At 39.1% G+C, this 20,922-nt stretch overlaps 1 protein-coding gene across 1 annotated transcript in view; it reads right to left on the bottom strand.

Annotated features, from left to right (window-relative positions):
• The window catches only part of ast (single-strand DNA endonuclease protein asteroid), a 97,107-nt gene that overhangs the window by 34,694 nt on the left and 41,491 nt on the right, over positions 1–20,922 (bottom strand). Inside the window, exons 4-6 of the mRNA XM_090390156.1 lie at positions 9,151–9,214; positions 2,978–3,160; positions 1,092–1,265 (exon numbers count right to left, since the gene is read on the bottom strand). Coding sequence (XP_090246282.1) covers positions 1,092–1,265; positions 2,978–3,160; positions 9,151–9,214 — 421 coding nt within the window. The remainder of the gene's footprint in view (positions 1–1,091; positions 1,266–2,977; positions 3,161–9,150; positions 9,215–20,922) is intronic.

The following is a 20,922-nucleotide window of genomic DNA, read 5'->3' as shown; positions in this document are numbered from 1 at the left end:
TGCAGGATGGAAGCCTCCTCAACGATTCGTTTTGAGGGAAATGGACCATAATCTGCCACGCTGGTCCAGTGCGGATTAGCAGATCGACCGTATTTAGTAGTCAGGGACTTGAAGCCCGGTCTACTCAAAGAACGCGTGCTACTGCCCTCCCGCTCCTGATCACTTGACTTGGAGGCTTTGTCTTTCAAACTACTTAATAAGCCACAAATACACACACTGGCCCAAAAAAAAAATTAACCTTTGTATTAAGACAGTCACACACAGAACGAATGCAAATAGATGCAAACAAAACTGTGACGCGGTGTGATGACGAGTTGCCTCGTTGAGCATAAAGACTACACAGGCTGTTTGATTGCAGCAATCTGAAATCAGAATGGGAAAAAAAGGGGAGCTATCAGACTTTGAAAAAGGTCTTATCGTGGGTGCATTTTTAACAGGAGACACGACTCAAGAAACGAAAGACATAACTGGTTTCTCGAAAACATCCATTTGAAAGGTTTTTAATGATTGGAAAGCAAGTGGTTCTTCCGCATCTCAAAGGCGTAACTGTAGCAGAGAAAATAATACTTTAAGAGGCGAAGGCATCGTAATCTAAGGAGGACTGTACGGAAAAATAGGACATGCAGCAAATAACATCTGAATTTAACAAGCCCAGACCCGTATCATGTGCAAAGAATTAAAAAAAAATTGGGTATTGGCAGTTTTTGCCTGGTTATTCGAAGCCACTTGTTCCAGAGGAAAAAGAGAAAAATCTACTCGCAGTGGTGCCGACCGACAACGTCGTGATGGGACAGTGGAACAATGGAAGAAAATCATGTCGTCAGAAGAGTCATAATACAATTTGTTTTGCACTGATCGCAGGCAGAGAGTGTGGCGAAAACCTTACAAAGCGATGGAACCTGCTTGCCTTGTTAAGATGGTAATTCGTGACAAAGCAAAACTTCATATAAGAAATTTTGCTTTGTCATGAATTTCAAGTAACTGTGGAGAACACTTGATAACTCTCCCCAGTTGTGAATATTGTACACATAGAGGTGTAACTACAAATTCGATTTCAAAAATTTAATTTAACAATAAATTAAAATAAGTACCTGACCAAGTGTACACGTCATAAAACCAAATAAGATTCCGTTTGGTTCTTCATTGCTGTAGACATCATAGACCAAAAATTTCAATTTCTGCAGCTGTGCAAAATGATAATCTACTTGAAGTGGAGTAGAAAACTGTGGATCTAAAGAGGTTTTCATTTCTTCTGTACTTCCATCCTTAAAAAAAAAAAGTATCATCATATAAATGCACACAGAGAACACAAAATATCAATTAAACTTTTTTTTATATGAAAACCCAATGCACGAGAGAGCAGGTGGTGAAAAGGGTAGGTGTACTTAATAAAGTATTACTCGGTATATCCCCACGACCAAAAGGAAAAACGGGAAGGGATTCAATGTCATTTGTAAACAACTATAATCATGAAATTGCTACATCTATAATGGTTAATTGCAAATTTAGTGAAATATAATATCGTGATAGCATTTTTAAAAACGATATGAAAATAATCAACGTTTAACAGGAATCGTACTTACGTATGATTAGTAATCTTAAAAATAGAGATTATTCGATTGCATTTAATACAAGTTCATAAAATCAGTCAGACTGTTCATTACACTTTTAGAATACATTATCGGAGCTATCGGCAGTTGTCCAACCTTGAGATAGCACACATCGTTGGAATTTATGAAACTACAATATCAGACAGAGATGTGATAAATAAATGTTCAAATTATTTTTACGGCACCTAAGCTGTCATTCCTATCTGTATTGTGTATTTATCTGTTGAAGATTTATCGTATTTTGAGAAAATTTGCATATTTTGCTGGCTAAATAAACCGAAATAACTCATTGGGAAAAATCCTATTCGCTCCTATGTCTCATGAGATGTATGTTAAGTGCCAAAGAAACCAAGGTTACGAGGCATCAGTACATTGCATGGATTCTTCTGTCGGTTTGACTCTTTGCTCGAAAAACTTGTTTACCGGAGATAAAAACCATGCCGAGACCGACCATGTTGTGAAAAAAGCTCATAAAAATTCTTAGCGTCGTTGGCGGGATTCTGACTCAAGGCCTTTTTCCAGCTGGTTTTGGAGGATGGTGGTTGTAACCACTGTGTTACCAACTAGAACATATGCCTCACCATTTCTTCCCTCTGGTGGGGCATGGGCATGCCTCACTGAAAAATTGGGGGTCACCTACCCTATCGACCCTCTTCTTCCTATTTCACCCACCAGCCTTCATTCTCCCCTCCCAGCACTTTTTCTTGCACAGCGTATAGCCCTACACGTCCAAATTTAAAATACACCAAAAAAATTTCGCCCAACCTTTTAGGCACTTTAGAAACAGGCTTTCAGCGTCAAACCGCATATTAGTGCTTTAATGTAAGTGATTTAAAATCAACCGCGGTCGTTCCAATTTTATTTTAGGTCCTAGCCACTAAAATCCCAGGAAAGTAAGTGGCAGGACCTGCCAGAGTACAATTGACTCAATGGTAACACCCGGCTAGCCTCCACGTGGCGAGGTATGGACAACGTCTGGTCCCATTAGGGGCCTGGCGGCCAATAAGCCGGATAAACAATGGGCACAACATATAACACTACTCATGACCCACACACTTCTAAATCTCTGGCTTTGACAGGGTACTGTCACCGATACATAGAACATTCGCGGAGATGGGAGAAATCCCAGGAGCCGCTAGACCCTCAATATACCTCATACCTCATACCTCACACACAGCAACAACTATCCGAAGCTATCTGCAGAAAAAACAAAACAAAAAAAAAAGATTTTCATCCAGCCTTTTCTTGGGGAAACTACAATTAATTTCACGTATGTGCAATAAACAGTCATCTAGTCATTCACATAACTTGCACCTTTCAAAATCTTGCAATTTTTTTCCTATAATGTGATGTGCCAACCTGCTTACCTTCCATATCCCATTTTCTTCTACGCATAACACGACAAAAGGATCTGATTTTGATGTCCGATCCTCAGGAATACCATCGCACCATATTCTTAATTGAACCCGACTGAAGCTAACAAGCAGCGATTCTGTATTAGGAAGTGCATAAGCTGCATCAAAAGAAGTTCTCGCTTGTGCATCAGCCATCTATAAAAAAAAAAAAAAAAAAATAGGGTACTTAATTTAAATGTAATGCAGGTGTAAAATATAGATCTTACAAATAAAATAGAAATATTTGTTTTGCTAAAATAAATCCAGGAAGGGCGATGGAAAGGGAGTTATTAAATTTAACAATAGTAAGTATTAAGATTGGATATTTAATTTTAATGTAAATAAGGTTAAAGTTTGAAGAAACACTGGATTTGGGGATGGGAAAGTTATATACATATCTGTTAAAATAGCGGCTAAACGGAAACAAATAATTTCGAATAATATAAGAGAGCTAACAGGGACAGCAGCCAGGAATAGGAAGGGGTGCCATTTGCGAACGGGGCGAGTAAGGAGTTGTTGAGGGCAAGAACAATAGAACTGTGAAACTGGATTATGAAGCGTCTCTTTTGGTCTAAGACACTGTTAGGAAGTAAACAGGAAATTAGTGGATGTCCAGTGTTCGTGTCAAAATAAAACTGGCGTCAGGGTGACTGATATTTTGGAAAGTTCGCCATATTTAGCAGAGAAAGTGTGGTGAACACGAAACTATGTGTTTTGGAGAAGACCGGCAAACACGAGAAGATCATACTGCCATGTGAAAAACATTAAGAAATTTTTAGAGAAGGGTTGGCTTGTGCATAAGGGAGAGGATTGTGGTCAGATGTTTTAGCAAATAGAAAGGAATGAAAAATTAAACAGAGTATGGGGATTGGTTACGAGTCCTTGTGGGAGGCGTTCTAAACTTGAGGGAAAAAAAGAAAAGTTCTAAGGGAGATTTTGTCTAAGAGAAAAGTCGTGAGTTGTGGGTTGCAGTGGAAGTAGATCTTTTTTTGGTGATCGGAGTTCACAAATCGTGGTAGCAAGATGAAGAAGAAAACAGGGGGGGGGGGGTGAGAGAAAAGGGAAACATATGCGTTTAAAGTTTAAGGTTAAGGTAAATGTGCAAGAAAGGAAGCCTGTTCGCCCTGGAATGCAGTCATTGGGTTTCGTGCCCAGCAACGAAATCGCAAGCTGTACCTCCGAAGTTATGTCGTGTAAGAGACTACACTTGTGTCTAGGGTCCGGCCCATTGAGAAATAGCCAGTTGTGCAGATATGTGGGCCAAAAAAAGAAAGAAATCAAGTCTACCACTTAAGGAAAGCAGAGTGCCCAAGAAATAGAAGAAAGCCTGTCTGCCACGAAGGAAGCCTGAACGCGAGGAAATTGGAAGTAGCAGCCATTTCGGAACGTAAGTCTTTTCCTGTTTTTTTTTTTTTTTTTTTTTTTTTTATTGAACCCCGAGCTCATGGACTCATAATCTAAACTCTGTAAGAAATTGAGTGATAGTTCTTTATAAATAAAATTCCGTTTGTAATAGGCAAGTTAGTTACTAAGGTTGAGATAAACTGTAATAAATGTTAATGATTATGAAATAACTTAAGGGTGATACAGGGGTAATGAAAAGAGAGAAATAGTATAAAGGAATTAGTAAGAAAATATATAGATAGGGGTAGTACTCTGAGGATATGTTAACCTACATCATTAATTTATACCAGATGCCAACACATGATAACATAACAGGTGAGGTGTGGAGAGAAAGAAATTTTATTATTGAGAAACCTCTTGAGTAAAGGGGGTAACTAAGATGATAACTAGAGAGTAACAAAGGTAGAATGAGTGATCTATAGTGGATATTACTGATGTAAGAGGATACCTGTTGTAATACATGTCCTGTGTTAAAGGTTAGAAAAAATAATAAGAGTAATAAGAGAGGAAAAAAAGGGTTTACTGATGCAAATTATAAAAATTGGTAATGGAAAGGAATGATTAGGTAATCAGTGATGATTCATAATAAGTAAGATGTAACGGATACAAAGTTTTGTTGATAATTTGTAATTTGTAAATGGAGAATAGTTGATGAGGGAGAGACAGTGTATTGTACTAGTATGGTTCTTATATATGGAAATTGATATGCATGTATTTTTTTTTTTTTTTTTGTAAATGTTGTATATAATGTTCATTTAAGGTTTGAAATTTAAAAAAAAAAAGTGTCTTTAATGTTCTGCTAACACCCGCTTTACACACCCTAGAATCTAGAGATTTCTAAGAATATTTCTGAGAATTGCAGTAAATATTTGTGTTTTGTGGCCTCCTAACGACTTCAGTAGGGTGGAGGTCAAATCCAATCAAATCTCAATCAATCGAAAATTTAAAAAAAAAATAAAATAAATAAATAAAAGGGCACTCACACACCCCATCCCCATGCATGTATTATAGTAGAATCTCCTAAATTCGGTATTTTCTGGACATACCAGATTTTTTAAAACTTCTGGTATTTCGAAAGTTATACATATAGTTTAAGTATTCAGGGATAATTCGTATTAAGAATTCTATAGTCGGGTAGCTTTGGTGAGCAGATAGCATAATTTAATGCAGTCACATGATCCGACAAATTTTAATTTTATCCATGTGAATTTTGGAGGTGCTTTTGATTGCATAATAAAATAAGTATGCTTTTTTTTTTGCTAATTGAATAATCTAAGAATATTGTCGGAAATCATATTTCAATATTTTTATTAGCGATAATCCCAAGCAATATTGGTTGGTTGTTATAGGGTTTTAGTGATAGTTGTAGCGTTTTATAGGTGCATCGCATCAGTAATTTAGGCCATATTGTTGTTCCTGTTGGGTTTTAGGAGCATTAGCGACTAAGGCCATATTGCTCCGTACATGCTGGCTGTAAACTGCGTGTTCTGTGGCTGATTTTCTGTTTGCTGGACGAAAAACCCGAGTTCCGGGAAAAAAAAACCATGCTGCCCTCTCCTGAGACCGACTAACTCAGCAAGGAAATTGGAAGTAGCTACGTCGTGAAAAAGCCCCATAGAAATTCCTCACATCATTGATAGAGCTCGAACTGGAGTCTTTTCCACCCGGTGTGAAGAGGACGAGTCTACCACCTGTGCTACCTACGAGGGCAGGTCATGTTGCACCGTGTGTATTATGTCTGTAAATCGTGTGTGTGTGTTCTATGGTCGATTTGCTGTTTTCTAGTTTTTCCTCCCGGAAAATCCGATTTAAGAGAGAAAAAACCGCTACTCTCGCCTAATACCGACTAACTCAGCCACGTTGTTAAAAAGACCCATAAAAAAGTCCTCACGTCATTGACGGGATCTGAACTCAGGTCTTTTCCACTGGGTGAGGAGGACGGCGATTATAACAAGTACGCTACCCACGAAGGCGAAGCTGTGATACCACGCGCGATTGGTCAGGTGAACAGCATAGCATGCTTATATGAGAAATGAAGGTGTTGGTTGGGATCCCGGTTCTGGTATGGGTGTTGCGTTTGTTTAATTTTTTTTTCTTTCATTTTAATGTGAGGAATGAACAAATGTTGCGATATGATTTCAGCAATCGAATAGCCTTAAAAAGTAACCACATACTATTATACTTTGAACTAATATTGAAAATGTCTCGCAAAATGAATGATGTATACTGTATATATTGCAAACATAGTAACAATAATGTATAATTTAGGAAATACAGTGTTTTCAATTAAAAGGTACTAAGACCTACACATCTCGCCTATTTTATGGGCCATTTATCGTCTGAATTTTATTTTATTTATTTATTTATTATTATTATTAATTTGTTTATTTTTATTATTTATTATTATTATTTATTTTTATTTTTATTTTTATTTTTATTATTTATTTATAAGTCAAGGCAATCTATTTCCCCCTGTGCCCTTGTACAGCATGACTACCCCTAGAAAAATATTCAAAAAGTATCGGATTTATAAGGTTCCATTATAATTAGCACTAGTATTTACTAATTACATTGTTACAGTGTTAACTGAAATTACAAACCTTACTTCTTTGCCGTATCACATGAAGAAGAATGGTACTTTCTCAGTTCCGCGTGAGTAGCTCAGTGGCTGTATTTGCTCTTTTTCCAAATTTGGCAAAAAATATATAGGGCGAGTTGTCGGTTGTCATCTAAATGAGAGGAGTTTTCAGTTTTATTTCGGTTTTTTTTTTTTTTTCATACCAACAGTTTCCCTTTTGGGGTACTGCATTGTTTATTTCACGGAAACTCTAATTTATCATGATTTACCACCAAACAAGCAAACCAATAGTAGAATGAATGCAATTTGCACACATGATATATAGTATTATATGCAGGGGTGGTCCCAGGTGGGGACTAAAAGGACTATAGCTTCCCCTCATGATCAGAATAATGTGTATTTTTGTACTGATACATAATGATTAAAGCTTAATGAATGCTCGCAACACTACTTTATCCCCCCTCCTTTTAGAAAATCCTGGGACTGTCCTGATTATATCTCATCGGCTTCTTCAACTCTTATTCTAAACCAGCGTTCCTCAACTTTTACGTACCATGTGACCAGCGGCTCATTTAGATCAGTTGGGTTCCAAGGTGAGTTGGGATTCGGATGCCTGCTGTTACAAAATTTAGCGTACTGTATTTAAAACGTAAGTAACAATTATAATAATATGAAAAATAATAAAGTCGGCAACTTGGCCATATTGCGCGTCTTCACGGACCGATTTGGATGTTATGCGGGCTTAACCCCCCCCCCCCCTGGAATCAGCTAATTACAGCTTCGATTGAAGAAGACTTCAGAAATCTCTTCACTTTTCGCCGGGAATCGAACCCACATCTTCCCAAACGAGTAACAAGGGGCGAAACCGATATATTATCATGGACGACAGCATAAGAATAAGCAAACGTGCCTAGTATGAATAAAAATTTTACTAGGTATATGTCTGCTTATTTTCATTTATTGTTTTATTATTTTTAACCATTGATAACGCCAAAGCCAATTATTTATAGTCTTACAATAATAAGTAGCAGTCCGCACTGTGTATTCTCGATGTGATTCATATTCGACGACTATGCTGGTCATAGCAGAATGCTGAATATCACTGGACTCCTCTGTTTACTATTCCAGCACAATTAGCATGCTGACAACCGCGGCATTATCATCTTGGAAGAGTGAGTCGCTGTCCGGGTACATTATGGAACGAACTTGGTTCTTAAGGACGTCCTTAAACGTCCTTAAGAACCAAACTCCAAAATAAAGAAATTGTGTAAGCCATACTAAGGAAACTCCACTGCTGCCAGCGGCCTGTACAGAAAAGAACAAGAAGGATTTGGGATCTACTGCATGTCCGCCAGAGCTAAACAATGTGAACCGTATTTCGTCTGACCACATAACATTTTCCCAGTGCTGTATCAACCACTGCTGTCCTTCTCAGCACCATTACGAACGGATTCGTGTGTTCCGCTCACACACACACGAGAGGCTTGCGAATTGCCATAGAAAAGATTCCTGCTGCAGACATCTTGCGGTCGTGTGGGTTGAGTTGTGGGAGGGGGGGGGATATCTTCTAACTAAATTCTTCTCTTTACTGGTGTTGTTCCATAGTTGATACAGTGGAAGATTTCATAAACACCATTTGCGTCCATACATGGGCCAACTCAGATGTTCTTAGTAACGATGCTTCCACCGTTCGATTACCTATTGTCATTCCTCTCGTCAGGTCGATGTCGCTTGCCATGCCCATGGTACCCATTCAATGACACGCCAACATGACAGTGAAGCTCTTCTTACGGTCTGTCGTATCATAATATCCGCATCATGAGCGATTTCCTTTGACTACTAGGGTGGCATGACAAAATCCGAGAGTTATATTCTCCAGTAAATTGGTAGGGCATATTATATTATAAAACTTTGAATACAGAAAAATAATTTAAAAAACCTCTAAATTGAAATGAATTAATTCTGCAGATTTGCTGTGTATATTACGTGAAATTAATACGACCATTTAAATATTTAAATTTATCTTATATGCTGACAAAAGAGATCGTTGTTTAAGCACTATCGCACAATATGAAAAAAACGTTGATTAATTATTTAAGCAATGGATAACGAAAATTTTAGCGCAGTTCTTGCGACATTCTTTTATCATGCCTAAGTAACTTACGTTTGCTTCTGTTGTGGCTGTACAAGCGGCTGTTATGGCCTTTAATATTTCATTATATACATCACTGTAATTTTAATCAAATATTTTAATTTTACGTTTTATCGTAACTTTCGAACGCTGGCATGTTTTCATTTGTTTACAAAGTATTAAAGTGTTGGCGTGTTTTCATTTGTTTACGAAGTGCGAAAATGCAGTTATGATCATTCAGCGTGATCGCGTTGATTCGTTTGAATCAAATAAGGTGTAAATCAGGCGTAACGTAGCCCAATAGTCAACGAGAGTACAATAATACAGATGTTTAAACCTGGGTTCAAGCCCCCTACATCATAGTAATCTTGTAAACCCCAGAGAATAAACAGAAAATTTATTTAAATGTTAGTGGGTTTAAGCTTTTTGATATTTCGGACGATCATGTGTTTATACCAGTGTGCAAAATACAATAAAGTTAAGCAACAAATCGAAGTATACTTCACAAAAACTCCATTACGATGTAAAATAAATTATTAATAATAATATAAGAAATTTTGGAATATAAATAGAAATTTTGGTGGTCATAAATAAAAAAAGCTTAACATAAAAATATGTAAATGCTTTGAGGTAATCTACAATGCAAATAAGGAACATGCCTATCAATGCTTTTCCAAATTGATTTATACATATATGGCTCCTGCATCCCCAACTTACCAGTCAATATTCTTATTCCTGAAGTACTGTCTCTGAATGGCTAGATAGGCTAGTTTCAAATATAATCTGAAAATTCATCCTGCTGACTAATTTAACATGGTACCATTGCGCCATGGTGTCATTTCTGGGAAAATATTCATTCTTGAAATATCTGAAAAATCCTCTCCAGATATTTTTGTGTACCACACGTATCCATCAAACTTCATGCATACATTTAACATACACTGCTCGACAAATTGACAGAACACGTAGAAAACGTTGTGTAACCAGAGGCGGACTGGCCATCGTCATCATTAGCTATATGGTACAAGGAAGCCTGAGGCTTTTGCTGCATCAGCCAAAAAAAAAAAAAAAAAAAATTTCTGAGTTACCCTGAGAGAGAGAGAGAGAGAGAGAGAGAGAGAGAGAGAGAGAGAGAGAGAGAGAGAGAGAGAGAGAGAGTCAGAAGTAGAAGGGAATCACCAAGGATCTCCATATATACTCTGACCTCTAATATATTCTATTTGTTTTCCCCGGTAAGAATTTTTGACCTAGTCCGCCTCTGAGATGGAGCGGGAGAAAATTGGTATGGTGGTGCACCACAGAATAACGATGGAATGAGGAGACAGCTATAAACTTCTGACATTTATAAGGGTTGTATAAGAATTACCAAAAAAGGTCACATTACAGAAGTTGATACAAGATGACAATATGGTCACGGGACATCAGTATGGCATATAATTCCCTCCAACGGCTAAACAGGCCTGACAGCAGTGAACCATGCTCGATATAAGGGTGTCTATAAGATTCTGTGGCAACAAATCCCATTATTCCACCAGAGCAGACCTTAGCTCATCACGCGACTGAGGAGTTGGCTGTCGGCGTGCAATCGATCAAGGGCGTCTGACACATGTTCGATCGGATTTAAGCTGGTGATCGAGTTGACCACATCAGTCGTTGGATATCTTCAGTTTCAAGATATTCCTCCACTACTTGAGCTCTACGTGCAGTGGTGTTGTCCTGCATGAAAAGAAAATCTGGGCCATCTGCACTCTTTAAAAGTCGTACATAGGGTTCGAGAATTTGTTCTCGGTACCTCTGCGCAGTTACAGTACTCCTATCAAAAACATGAAGAATGGATGTCGAATAATATAAAGAATAATATAAACGACGATGACCTGCCATCGTGAGGTATGGTGTGGTGTGATGTGGTCACAACCCATATTTTTATAGTGATGAATAATTTACATAATATGCGGCTCTGTAAGGTGGCAGATCGAATTTCCGTTGACGGATTTACATTATGTGAAGTCTCTTGATGTCTTTGAAGTCCTTTTACTATTTTAGAGGACTTCATACGATTGGAAACACTAACAACAGCTCATCAGACCACTTTTCCAACTGATGGTTCAATGAAGCTGTAGACTTTAAAAAAACGTTGGTTAACAAAATTAGAAGTTCATGAAATAGAAATTTAGGAATTGATGTTGAAAAGCTCTGGGAGGGCAGGGAATATCTGGAACAGATACTGACCGAAATACAATTTTGAAAACATAGTCTTTGAAAACATATTTTTGAAAACGTCCCAAGGCCAATAAACAGGGTTACAAGAAGTCATTAGATTTGACTACCAATCCCTAGAACTCCCCAATTTTTATAATGTATCCTTGTTTAGGTGATTCATAAGAACTGTAAAGAAATTATCACGTTCCTGAGACTAGTTTTTCGAGATCAATATTTGCACATCATATAACGAGCTCTGTCCCAGCGATCACCGATGATATATTCACTTACTACTACTATGAGTTCATTAATGTGAACGTGAGTGGATTAAGTAGGGTACGACAAATATGGCTTGGAACAGCAGAACAAACTTTGCCTTCATAACGAGTTGCCCTGGTATTGTACTGGTTTCAAACAATTGTGTATAAACTAGCAGAGAGATTATCCTCTTGAATATTTTAAAAATTATCTTTTTTTTTTTATCGCTAAACGGTTAATTTGTTATTCAGCCATTCTCTCATCGTTTAAATAAATGGCAGATTAACCTTTTCGTGATGTCAGTTGTTCGAAAGAAATGCAATATCAGGGCAACTCGTTGTGAAGACAAAGTTTGTTCTGCAGTCAACATTAAGACCAATGCATTAACTAAAATTACTAAATAGTTCAAATCGTCCTGGCTGCAGAAGGATAGGATGTGTCCCCTATTTCTCTATATAATATAATAATAATTTTATTTGTATTTCATTTTTATTATCTATTTTATTATTATTTTATTAGTCGGCCTCAGGCGCAGATGCATGGTTTTATCTTCCGAAAAGTGAGTTTTCCCTCGAGTAAACAGGCAAATCGACCATAGATCATACGCAATTTACAGACACTATACTGATGCCTCATAGCCTCAGTTGCTTTGGTGCGCGCGCACACACACACACACACACACACACACACACACACACACACACACACACACACACACACACTGATGCCTCATAGCCTCAGTTGCTTTGGTGCGCACACACACACACACACACACACACACACTGATGCCTCATAGCCTCAGTTGCTTTGGTGCGCACACACACACACACACACACACACACACACACACACACACACACACACACTGATATTCTTTGTTAGATAATACAACTTTAATTGAGTTTGCTAACAAAAAAATCAGGTTTTCTCACCACTTGTGCTGTTGTATTAGAGGACTTCATTCACCCAACTGGAAAGACTAACAATAGCATTCTTTTATAAATATTGTAATTTTGGGGATCTCAGCAAAACAAGTCAAAATTGCTTTTCTTTACCCACTGCTGCTCCTGCCCACCTGGCTACAGAGGCGCCAGTTATCCTAAGAGAGAGAGAGAGAGAGAGAGAGAGAGAGAGAGACGATGATATCCAGCTAAGAACCGTGGGTGTGCCAAACCCATACTCACCAGATGTGAGCCCCTGGGGTTAAATATGCTGCACATATGTATCAACCTACATCAATAAATCCAGAAATCATTATACAATGACGTGCTAGGTGAAAGTGATTACCGGTATATGATGATTTTTTGAATAATCCTGCATCTAGAGGGAGGCAGGATACGACTTGTAATAGTTTAGATTTGAAAAATAAATAAACTCAGTCAGCAAAAAGACGCGACAAACTGGGCAGTTCCTCAACCGCAAAAATTATTGTTTGTATATTATTAAATTTTACATTATTACATTATTAAAAAATCATCTAGACAAGATTGCAGTAATAGTTAAGACACAGCATGGGTTTGTTAAAGGGAAGTCTTGTCTGACCAATTTGATTGGATACTATGATGTGGTCACAAAGGAACTGAATGCCAAAAATAATTTTGATATCATATACTTGAAATTCAGGAAAGCTTTTGATACTGTTAGACGTGGAAGACTGCTGTACAAATTGGAGAGTATGGCATTAAGGATAAGTTGCAACAATGGATAAAGGGATGGTTGAGTGAGAGACGACAGAGAGTGGTAATCAATGGACACTGCTCTTCGTGGAAAAATGTTATTAGTGTAGTACCCCGGGGTTCGGTGCTGGGCTCATTGTTGTTTTGTATATTTATCAATGATATTGATGAAGGTATATCAGATTTAATGTCCAAGTTTGAAGATGATACAAAGGTTGGCAGGGTTGTTAACGAAAGTAAAGACAGTATGCTGCTCCATCTGGATCTAGATAAGTTGGGCAAATGGGCTGAAAAGTGGCAACTGAAGTTTAACATTGACAAATGCCAAGTACTATATATGGGTAGAAATAACCGAAAAGAAACGTACCAACTGTGTGGTACTACACTCAGAAAGTGGAAAGTGAAAAAGACCTGGAGGTAATTGTGCAGTCAAACATGAAGTTTGCTGAGCAGTGCAGAGGGGCTGCCAGGGCAGGTCATGGAGTCTTATCAATGATACATAGGAATTTTGCTAGCAGATACAGGGAGGTGATTATCCCGTTATACAAGGCAATGGTCAGGCCACACCTAGAGTACTGTGTACACGTATGGAGGCCTCATTTTAGGAAGGATGTAGTTGCTAGAACGTACAAAGAAGGGCAACAAGATTGGTGAGGGGAACAAAGGGGTGCTCTTACCAAAAAAGGTTTAAGTTCTGCAAATTGCAGCGCCTGGAGAGTAGGCACCTGCGAGGTGATCTGATTGAGGCGTATAAAGCCTTGAATGGGTTGAGCAAGCTGAATGCTGATGGGATTCTTCCTCTTTCTCAGATTAAGAACCTGAGGGGGCACAGATTCAAATTAAGAAAAGACAGATGTAGAATAGATGTGCGGAAATTTGCCTTCAGCTAGCGGGTGATTAATTGCTGGAACAAACTTCCATCTGTCGTTGTGGAAGTTGATAGGTTGAATAAATTTAAGGAGGAACTGGACAGGCATTTGGAGGGAATGGTGTGATTTTTTTTTTTTTTTTTTTTTTGGCTGTGCTGCATAAGCTTGCTTTCTTGCATCGTATGTCTCTACTAATGCTAATGCTAAATAATTCTGAATAAGTTATTTGAAAAGCTCATTACATTATAACTTGTGGCCTCGCGAATTTTTATGCCCTTAGTCTCACAAAAGGTCATGCCTGCCCTGATTAACAATAAAATATACAGTACCAAACACTAATTTTATAAAACAAAACTGTACTTATTGTATATGCATATACAATTTATACTGCCTAGACACGTTATTGGGTCGATGAGCTAATCGCGTTCTCATCCCTGCCCCTTTGGCTTGAATCACAACTCCGATATGAATTGGCAAACAAGTTTGAAAAAGTGAAATAATGAGCATGAGGGACTTTCTGCTATTCATGTAACAAAACTGTATTGATTTCCTTGGGTAACTCATATCCTCATCTTCTTGAGTGAATTGAACAGAACATTGTACTGACAAACGTGTACTTTCAGGTCATCCCACAGATACTCAATGGAAATGAGGTTCGAGGATATAGCTGGTCAGAGCCATATGCTTGAAGTCTTTAATTATATGACTCTGCATATGTTTCTCAAATCACTCCTTCGCACATATTACATGGTAGATGCTTGCATTGCCATCTTGAAAATACCCCTATTTATGACCTCGCGGATAGCACAGTGGAAATGGCCGACTGAGCTAGCCAGGTAGGTAAAGTGCCTGCCAGGCAAACCAAAGGTCGCGGGTTCGAATCCCGCCTTGGATCAGAGTAAAATGCAGAAACTTTGGGGGGTGTATTATGGCCACAAAAGCCGATGCGCCAATAACTAACAAAAAAAAAAAAACAGTGGAAATAATCACCATCTTACTGACACGGAATGGAAACTGTCCGAGTTCGAATTCCGTCATTGGACTTTTTTCACAGCTATGCTGTGAAAAAAGTTTAGGAACAGGTGCATGTTCCGAAAAAAGAATAGGAACAGGTGCATGTGTACTTGCGTGTACACCAATGCTAGGAGTTTGGTAAATACATTTGATGAATTTGAGGTATTGCACAAAACATCAAAGGTAGATATTGTTGGGATTTCAGAGACATGGTGTCACACAGAAATAAGGAATGCAGAACTGGAATTTGGGGAGTACAACGTCTACAGAAAGGATAGACAGGATAGGAAGGGAGGAGGGTTATGCTATTAGTTAAGAAATACATAAAATCCAAGGAAGTGAAGCCAGCCGACATCGCTGGACAGGGCAGTGTCGAGTCAGTTTGGTGTGACATAAGCATTGGGAGATCAAAATTGAGAGTAGGAGTGTGCTACAGGCCTAATGACTCTGATGAGTATAATAAGAAACTGTACAGGGAAATAGAGTGGGCCAGTAAATCATAAAGTCTTATAATGGAGGATTTTAATTTCCCAGATATTGACTGGAATTTGTGGGTTGGTCACACAAACTAGCAAGGCTTTTGTGGATTTATTGGGTGATTGTTTTCTACATCAGCATGTTTGGGAGGTAACTAGAGGGAGTAATACTCTTGATCTGATTATCAGTAGTGATTCTTCATGCATTAAGAATCTGCAAATAAAGGAACCACTAGGTGGCAGTGATCACAGCGTGCTGAAGTGGGATTTACTCAAAGAGGTAACTACATCTACAGAAAGGATAGACAGGATAGGAAGGGAGGAGGGTTATGCTATTAGTTAAGAAATACATAAAATCCAAGGAAGTGAAGCCAGGGGAAAAGGGGAAAAGGGAAGGGTTTTTGCTTTAGTAAAGGCGACTACGATGGTCTGAGACAGTATTTAAATTCTATACAGTGGGACCAACTGATGATGTTACCAACAGCAAATTCAAAATGGGAAGCATTCAAAGAACTTATCTTGGAAGCTACTAGGCTTTACATACCAACTAAGAAATATTGTTCAAGGTTTACGCCTAAATGGATGTCACATGAACTAAAGACATATGACAGAGAAGAAAAATGCATGGGATACATATAAATTAACTAAATTAACATGGGACACAGAAGCCTATGATAGACATCAGCTGATCTGTAACCAAGTTACAAAGGAGGTTAGGCAGGCGAAGGCAGATTACAAGAAATCTTTGGCAAAGGATGCAAAGAAAAACAGCAAAGAGTTCTTTATTTATGTAAACCCTAGAAGGAAGGGGATGAATCAGATTGGTCCACTTGATATCGATGGTTCAACTGTTGATGATCCTGCTCAGGTAGCTAACAAACTAAATGAATATTTTGCATCTACATTCACACATGAGGAGTTATTCAGCGAGGGGAATGCCAGAGGTGTATTCAACTCTGGCAGTAAGCTAGAGAATCTTGTAATAACTGAGAGTAAAGTGGAGGAGAAATTGTTGAAGATAAACACAAGAAAGGCACCTGGGGTGGATGGGATCTATCCAGTTATATTAAAGGAGGCAGCAAAAGAAGTAAGCAAACCCTTAGCCATAATTATGAGAGCTTCTTTGGACTCAGGGGAAGTACCCATAGACTGGAGATGTGCAAATGTGACCCCAATTCACAAAGGAGGATAAAGACTGACACAAGTAAATATAGACCTGTGAGTTCAACTTCTGTTCCAGGAAACTTAATGCAGGCACTGGTTAAAGAAGCACTGCAAGATCATCTAGACAAGACTTCATTTATAGCTCGGACACAGTATGGTTTTGTTAAGGGAGTCTTGCCTGACCAATTTGATTGGATAACCATGATGCAGTCACAAAAGAACTGGATGCAGGGAATAACTTTGATACTATACATTTGGATCTTAGAAAGGCTTTTGATACTGTTGCACATGGAAGACTGCTTCACAAATTGGAGCAGTTGGCATTGGAGGCAAATTGCTGCTATGGAGAAAGGGGTGGTTGAGGGGGAGAAGACAGAGAGTGGTAATCAATGGGCACTGCTCATCGTGGACTAATGTTATTAGTGGAGTCCCTCAGGGCTCAGTGTTGGGTTCATTATTGTTTTCTGTATTTATAAATAATATTGATGATGGTATATCAAGCTTAATGTCCAAGTGTGCGGACGATACAAAGGTTGGCAGGGTTGTTAAGGACACTACTGACGATATCCTGCTGCAACAGGATCTGGATAGGTTGAGCAGATGGGCTGAGAGGTGGCAAATGAAGTTTAACATTGACAAATGTAAAGTACTACATATGGGAAACAGCAACCCCAGAGTAACGTATCAACTCTGTGGTACTACACTGACAGTGGTAGAGAATGAAAAGGACCTGGGGGTAATTGTGCTGGCAAATATGAAGTTCTCTGAGCAGTGCAGACGGGCTGCAAGAGTAGCTCATTGTGTCTTGTCAATGATATACAGGAATTTTTCTAGCAGAGAGAAGGAGGTGATTATTTCCTTGTATAAGGCAATGGTCAGGCCACTCTTTGAGTACTGTATACAGGTCTGGAGGCCTCATTTCAAGAAAGATGGAGAGCTGCTGGAACGAGTACAGAGAAGGGCAACAAGATTAGTGAATGGAACAAAGGGTTGCTCTTACGAAGAAAGGTTTAAGTTTTGCAAATTACAGTGTCTGGAGACTAGGCACCGGCGAGGTGGTCTGATAGAGGTGTATAAAGCCTTGAATGGTTTGAGCATGCTCAGTGCTAATGGGATTCGGCCTCTTGCTCAGAATAATCACCTGAGAGGACATAAATTCAAATTGAGGAAAGACAGATGTAGGACAGATGTGCGAAAATTTGCCTTTAGCCAGCATGTAGTTGGTTGGTGGAACAGACTTCCATCCCTTGTTGTGAAAATTGGTAGTGGAAATTGATAGCCTAAATAAATTTAAGGCTCAGCTGGACAGGTATTTCGAACGAACGGAGGGGTGAATTGGTAGTGTTTTTTTTTTTTTTTTTTTTTTTTTTGGCTGATGCTGCATAAGCTTGCTTTCATGCTTCTTATGCCTCTACTAATTCTAATGCTAAGTTAGTCAATCCCAGACGAATTTTAAATGCTTTTTCCTCCAATAAAATTGTCTTTTTCGTCCAGCACACAGGTAGCTCGACCGTAGAATACACTGATGCCTCTTAGACTTGGTTTCTTTGGCGCTTACGATAGACACACCTTGTTCATCGGGGTAAACATTACTGTGCATGCCTGATCTACGATATTGAAATATGTTGACAATAACGATGCCCTACAGTAGATTAGGAAACTAGATATACCCTGCACCCTTATATCTCTTCCAGGATTATGTACTGTCGCAATATAATAGGATAGTACTAGTGCGGTCTTTTCCATATGACTTCTTCCATCAGTGCTGAAAAGCATAAACCACATTTCTGCGATTTACCGTTTTAGCACAGCACAGTTGGTAGGATCGCTGTCCTCCCCACACGGGGTGGAAAAGACCCGAGTTCGAGTGCAGTAGAAGATAGGAGGAAATTTTATAAGCCTTTTTAACAACGTGGCTGCGTTAGTCGGTCTCATGTGAAGGTAGCTTGGTTTTCCCTCCAGAAAACTCGGTTTTTATTAGTCCAGAAAATCAACCTCAGCACACACACACACACAATTTACAGACAATATACACACGGAGCAATATGGCCTTAGTCGCTGATGCGCTTAAAACTCTCCAACAAACACATAATAATAATAATAGCATTAGCATTAGTAGAGGCATTTGATGCAAGAAAGCAAGCTTATGCAGCATCAGCCAAAAAAAAAAAAAAAAAAAAAAAAAAAAAGTAACATAAATAAATAAAAATAACCACTTCCACTTCACCCCTCTGTTCGTTCGAAATACCTGTCCAGCTGAGCCTTAAACTTATTTAGGCTATCAACTTCCACGACAAGGGATGGAAGTCTGTTCCACCCACCAACCACCCGCTGGCTAAAGGCAAATTTCCGCACATCTATCCTACATCTGTCTTTCCTCAATTTGAATTTATGCCCTCTCAGGTGATTTTTCTGAGCTAGAGGAAGAATCCCATCAGCATTGAGCATGCTCAAACCATTCAAGGCTTTGTACACCTCTATCAGATCACCCCGCTGGTGCCTAGTTTCCAGACACTGTAATTTGCAAAACTCAAGCCTTTCTTCGTAAGAGAACCCCTTTGTCCCATTCACCAATCTAGTTGCCCTTCTCTGTACTCTTTCCAGCAGCTCTACATCCTTCCTGAAATGAGGCCTCCAGGCCTGTATACAGTACTCTAGGTGTGGCCTGACCATTGCCTTATACAAGGGAATAATCACCTCCTTATCCCTGCTAGAAAAATTCCTATATATCATTGACAATACACCATGAGCTACTCTTGCAGCTCGTCTGCACTGCTCAGAGAACTTCATATCTGCCTGCACCACCACCCCCAGGTCCCTTTCATTCTCTACCACTGTCAGTGTAGTACCACAGAGTTGATACGCTGCTCTGGGGTTGCTGTTTCCCATATGTAGTACTTTACATTTGTCAATGTTAAACTTCATTTGCCACCTCGAAGCCCATCTGCTCAACCTTTCCAAATCCTGTTGCAGCAGCATAGTGTCAGTAGTGTCCTTGACAACCCTGCCAACCTTCGTATCGTCTGCAAACTTGGACATTAAGCCTGATATACCATCATCAATATCATTTATAAATACAGAAAACAATAAAGGCCCCAATACTGAACCCTGAGGGACTCCACTAATAACATTAGTCCACGATGAGCAGTGTCCATTGATTACCACTCTCTGTCTTCTCCCCCTCAACCACCCCTTTATCCATAGCAGCAACTTGCCTCCAATGCCACACTGCTCCAATTTGTGCAGCAGTCTTCCATGTGCAACAGTATCAAAAGCCTTTCTAAGATCCAAGTATATAATATCAAAGTTATTCCCTGCATCCAGTTCTTTTGTGACTGCATCATAGTATCCAATCAAATTGGTCAGGCAAGACTTCCCCTTAACAAAACCATGCTGTGTCCTAGCTATAACTGAAGTCTTGTCTAGATGATCCTGCAGTGCTTCTTTCAGCAGTGCCTCCATTAATTTTCCGGGAACAGAAGTTAAACTCACAGGTCTATAATTACTTGTGTCAGCCTTTGATCCCCCTTTGTGAATTGGGGTCACATTTGCACATCTCCAGTCAATGGGTACCTCCCCTGAGTCCAAGGAAGCTCTCATAATTATGGCTAAGGGTTTGCTTACCTCCTTTGCTGCCTCCTTTAATATAACTGGATAGATCCCATCCACCCCAGGTGCCTTTCTTGTGTTTATCTTCAACAATTTCTCCTCCACTTTGCTCTCAGTTATTACAAGATTCTCTAGCTTACTGCTAGAGTTGAATACACCTCTGGCATTCCCCTCGCTGAATAACTCCTCATGTGTGAATGTCGATGCAAAATATTCATTTAGTTTGTTAGCTACCCGAGCAGGGTCATCAACAGTTGACCCATCCATCTCAAGTGGACCAATCTGATTCATCCCCTTCCTTCTAGAGTTTACATAAGTAAAGAACTCTTTGCTGTTTTTCTTCGCATCCCTTGCCAAGGATCTCTCGTAATCTGCCTTCGCCTGCCTAACCTCCTTTGTAACTTGGTTACAGATCAACTTGTATCTATCATAGGCGTCCGTGTCACGTGTTAATTTGTATGTATCCCATGCATTTTTCTTCTCTGCCATATGCCTCATTAGTTCATCTGACAACCATTTAGGCCTAAACCTTGAACAATA

Source organism: Mastigoproctus giganteus, chromosome 2 (genome assembly GCF_048544385.1).
Source record: "Mastigoproctus giganteus isolate SK-2022 chromosome 2, ASM4854438v1, whole genome shotgun sequence".
Lineage (NCBI taxonomy): Eukaryota > Metazoa > Arthropoda > Arachnida > Uropygi > Thelyphonidae > Mastigoproctus > Mastigoproctus giganteus.
This window is presented reverse-complemented; position numbering and strand designations above follow the sequence as displayed.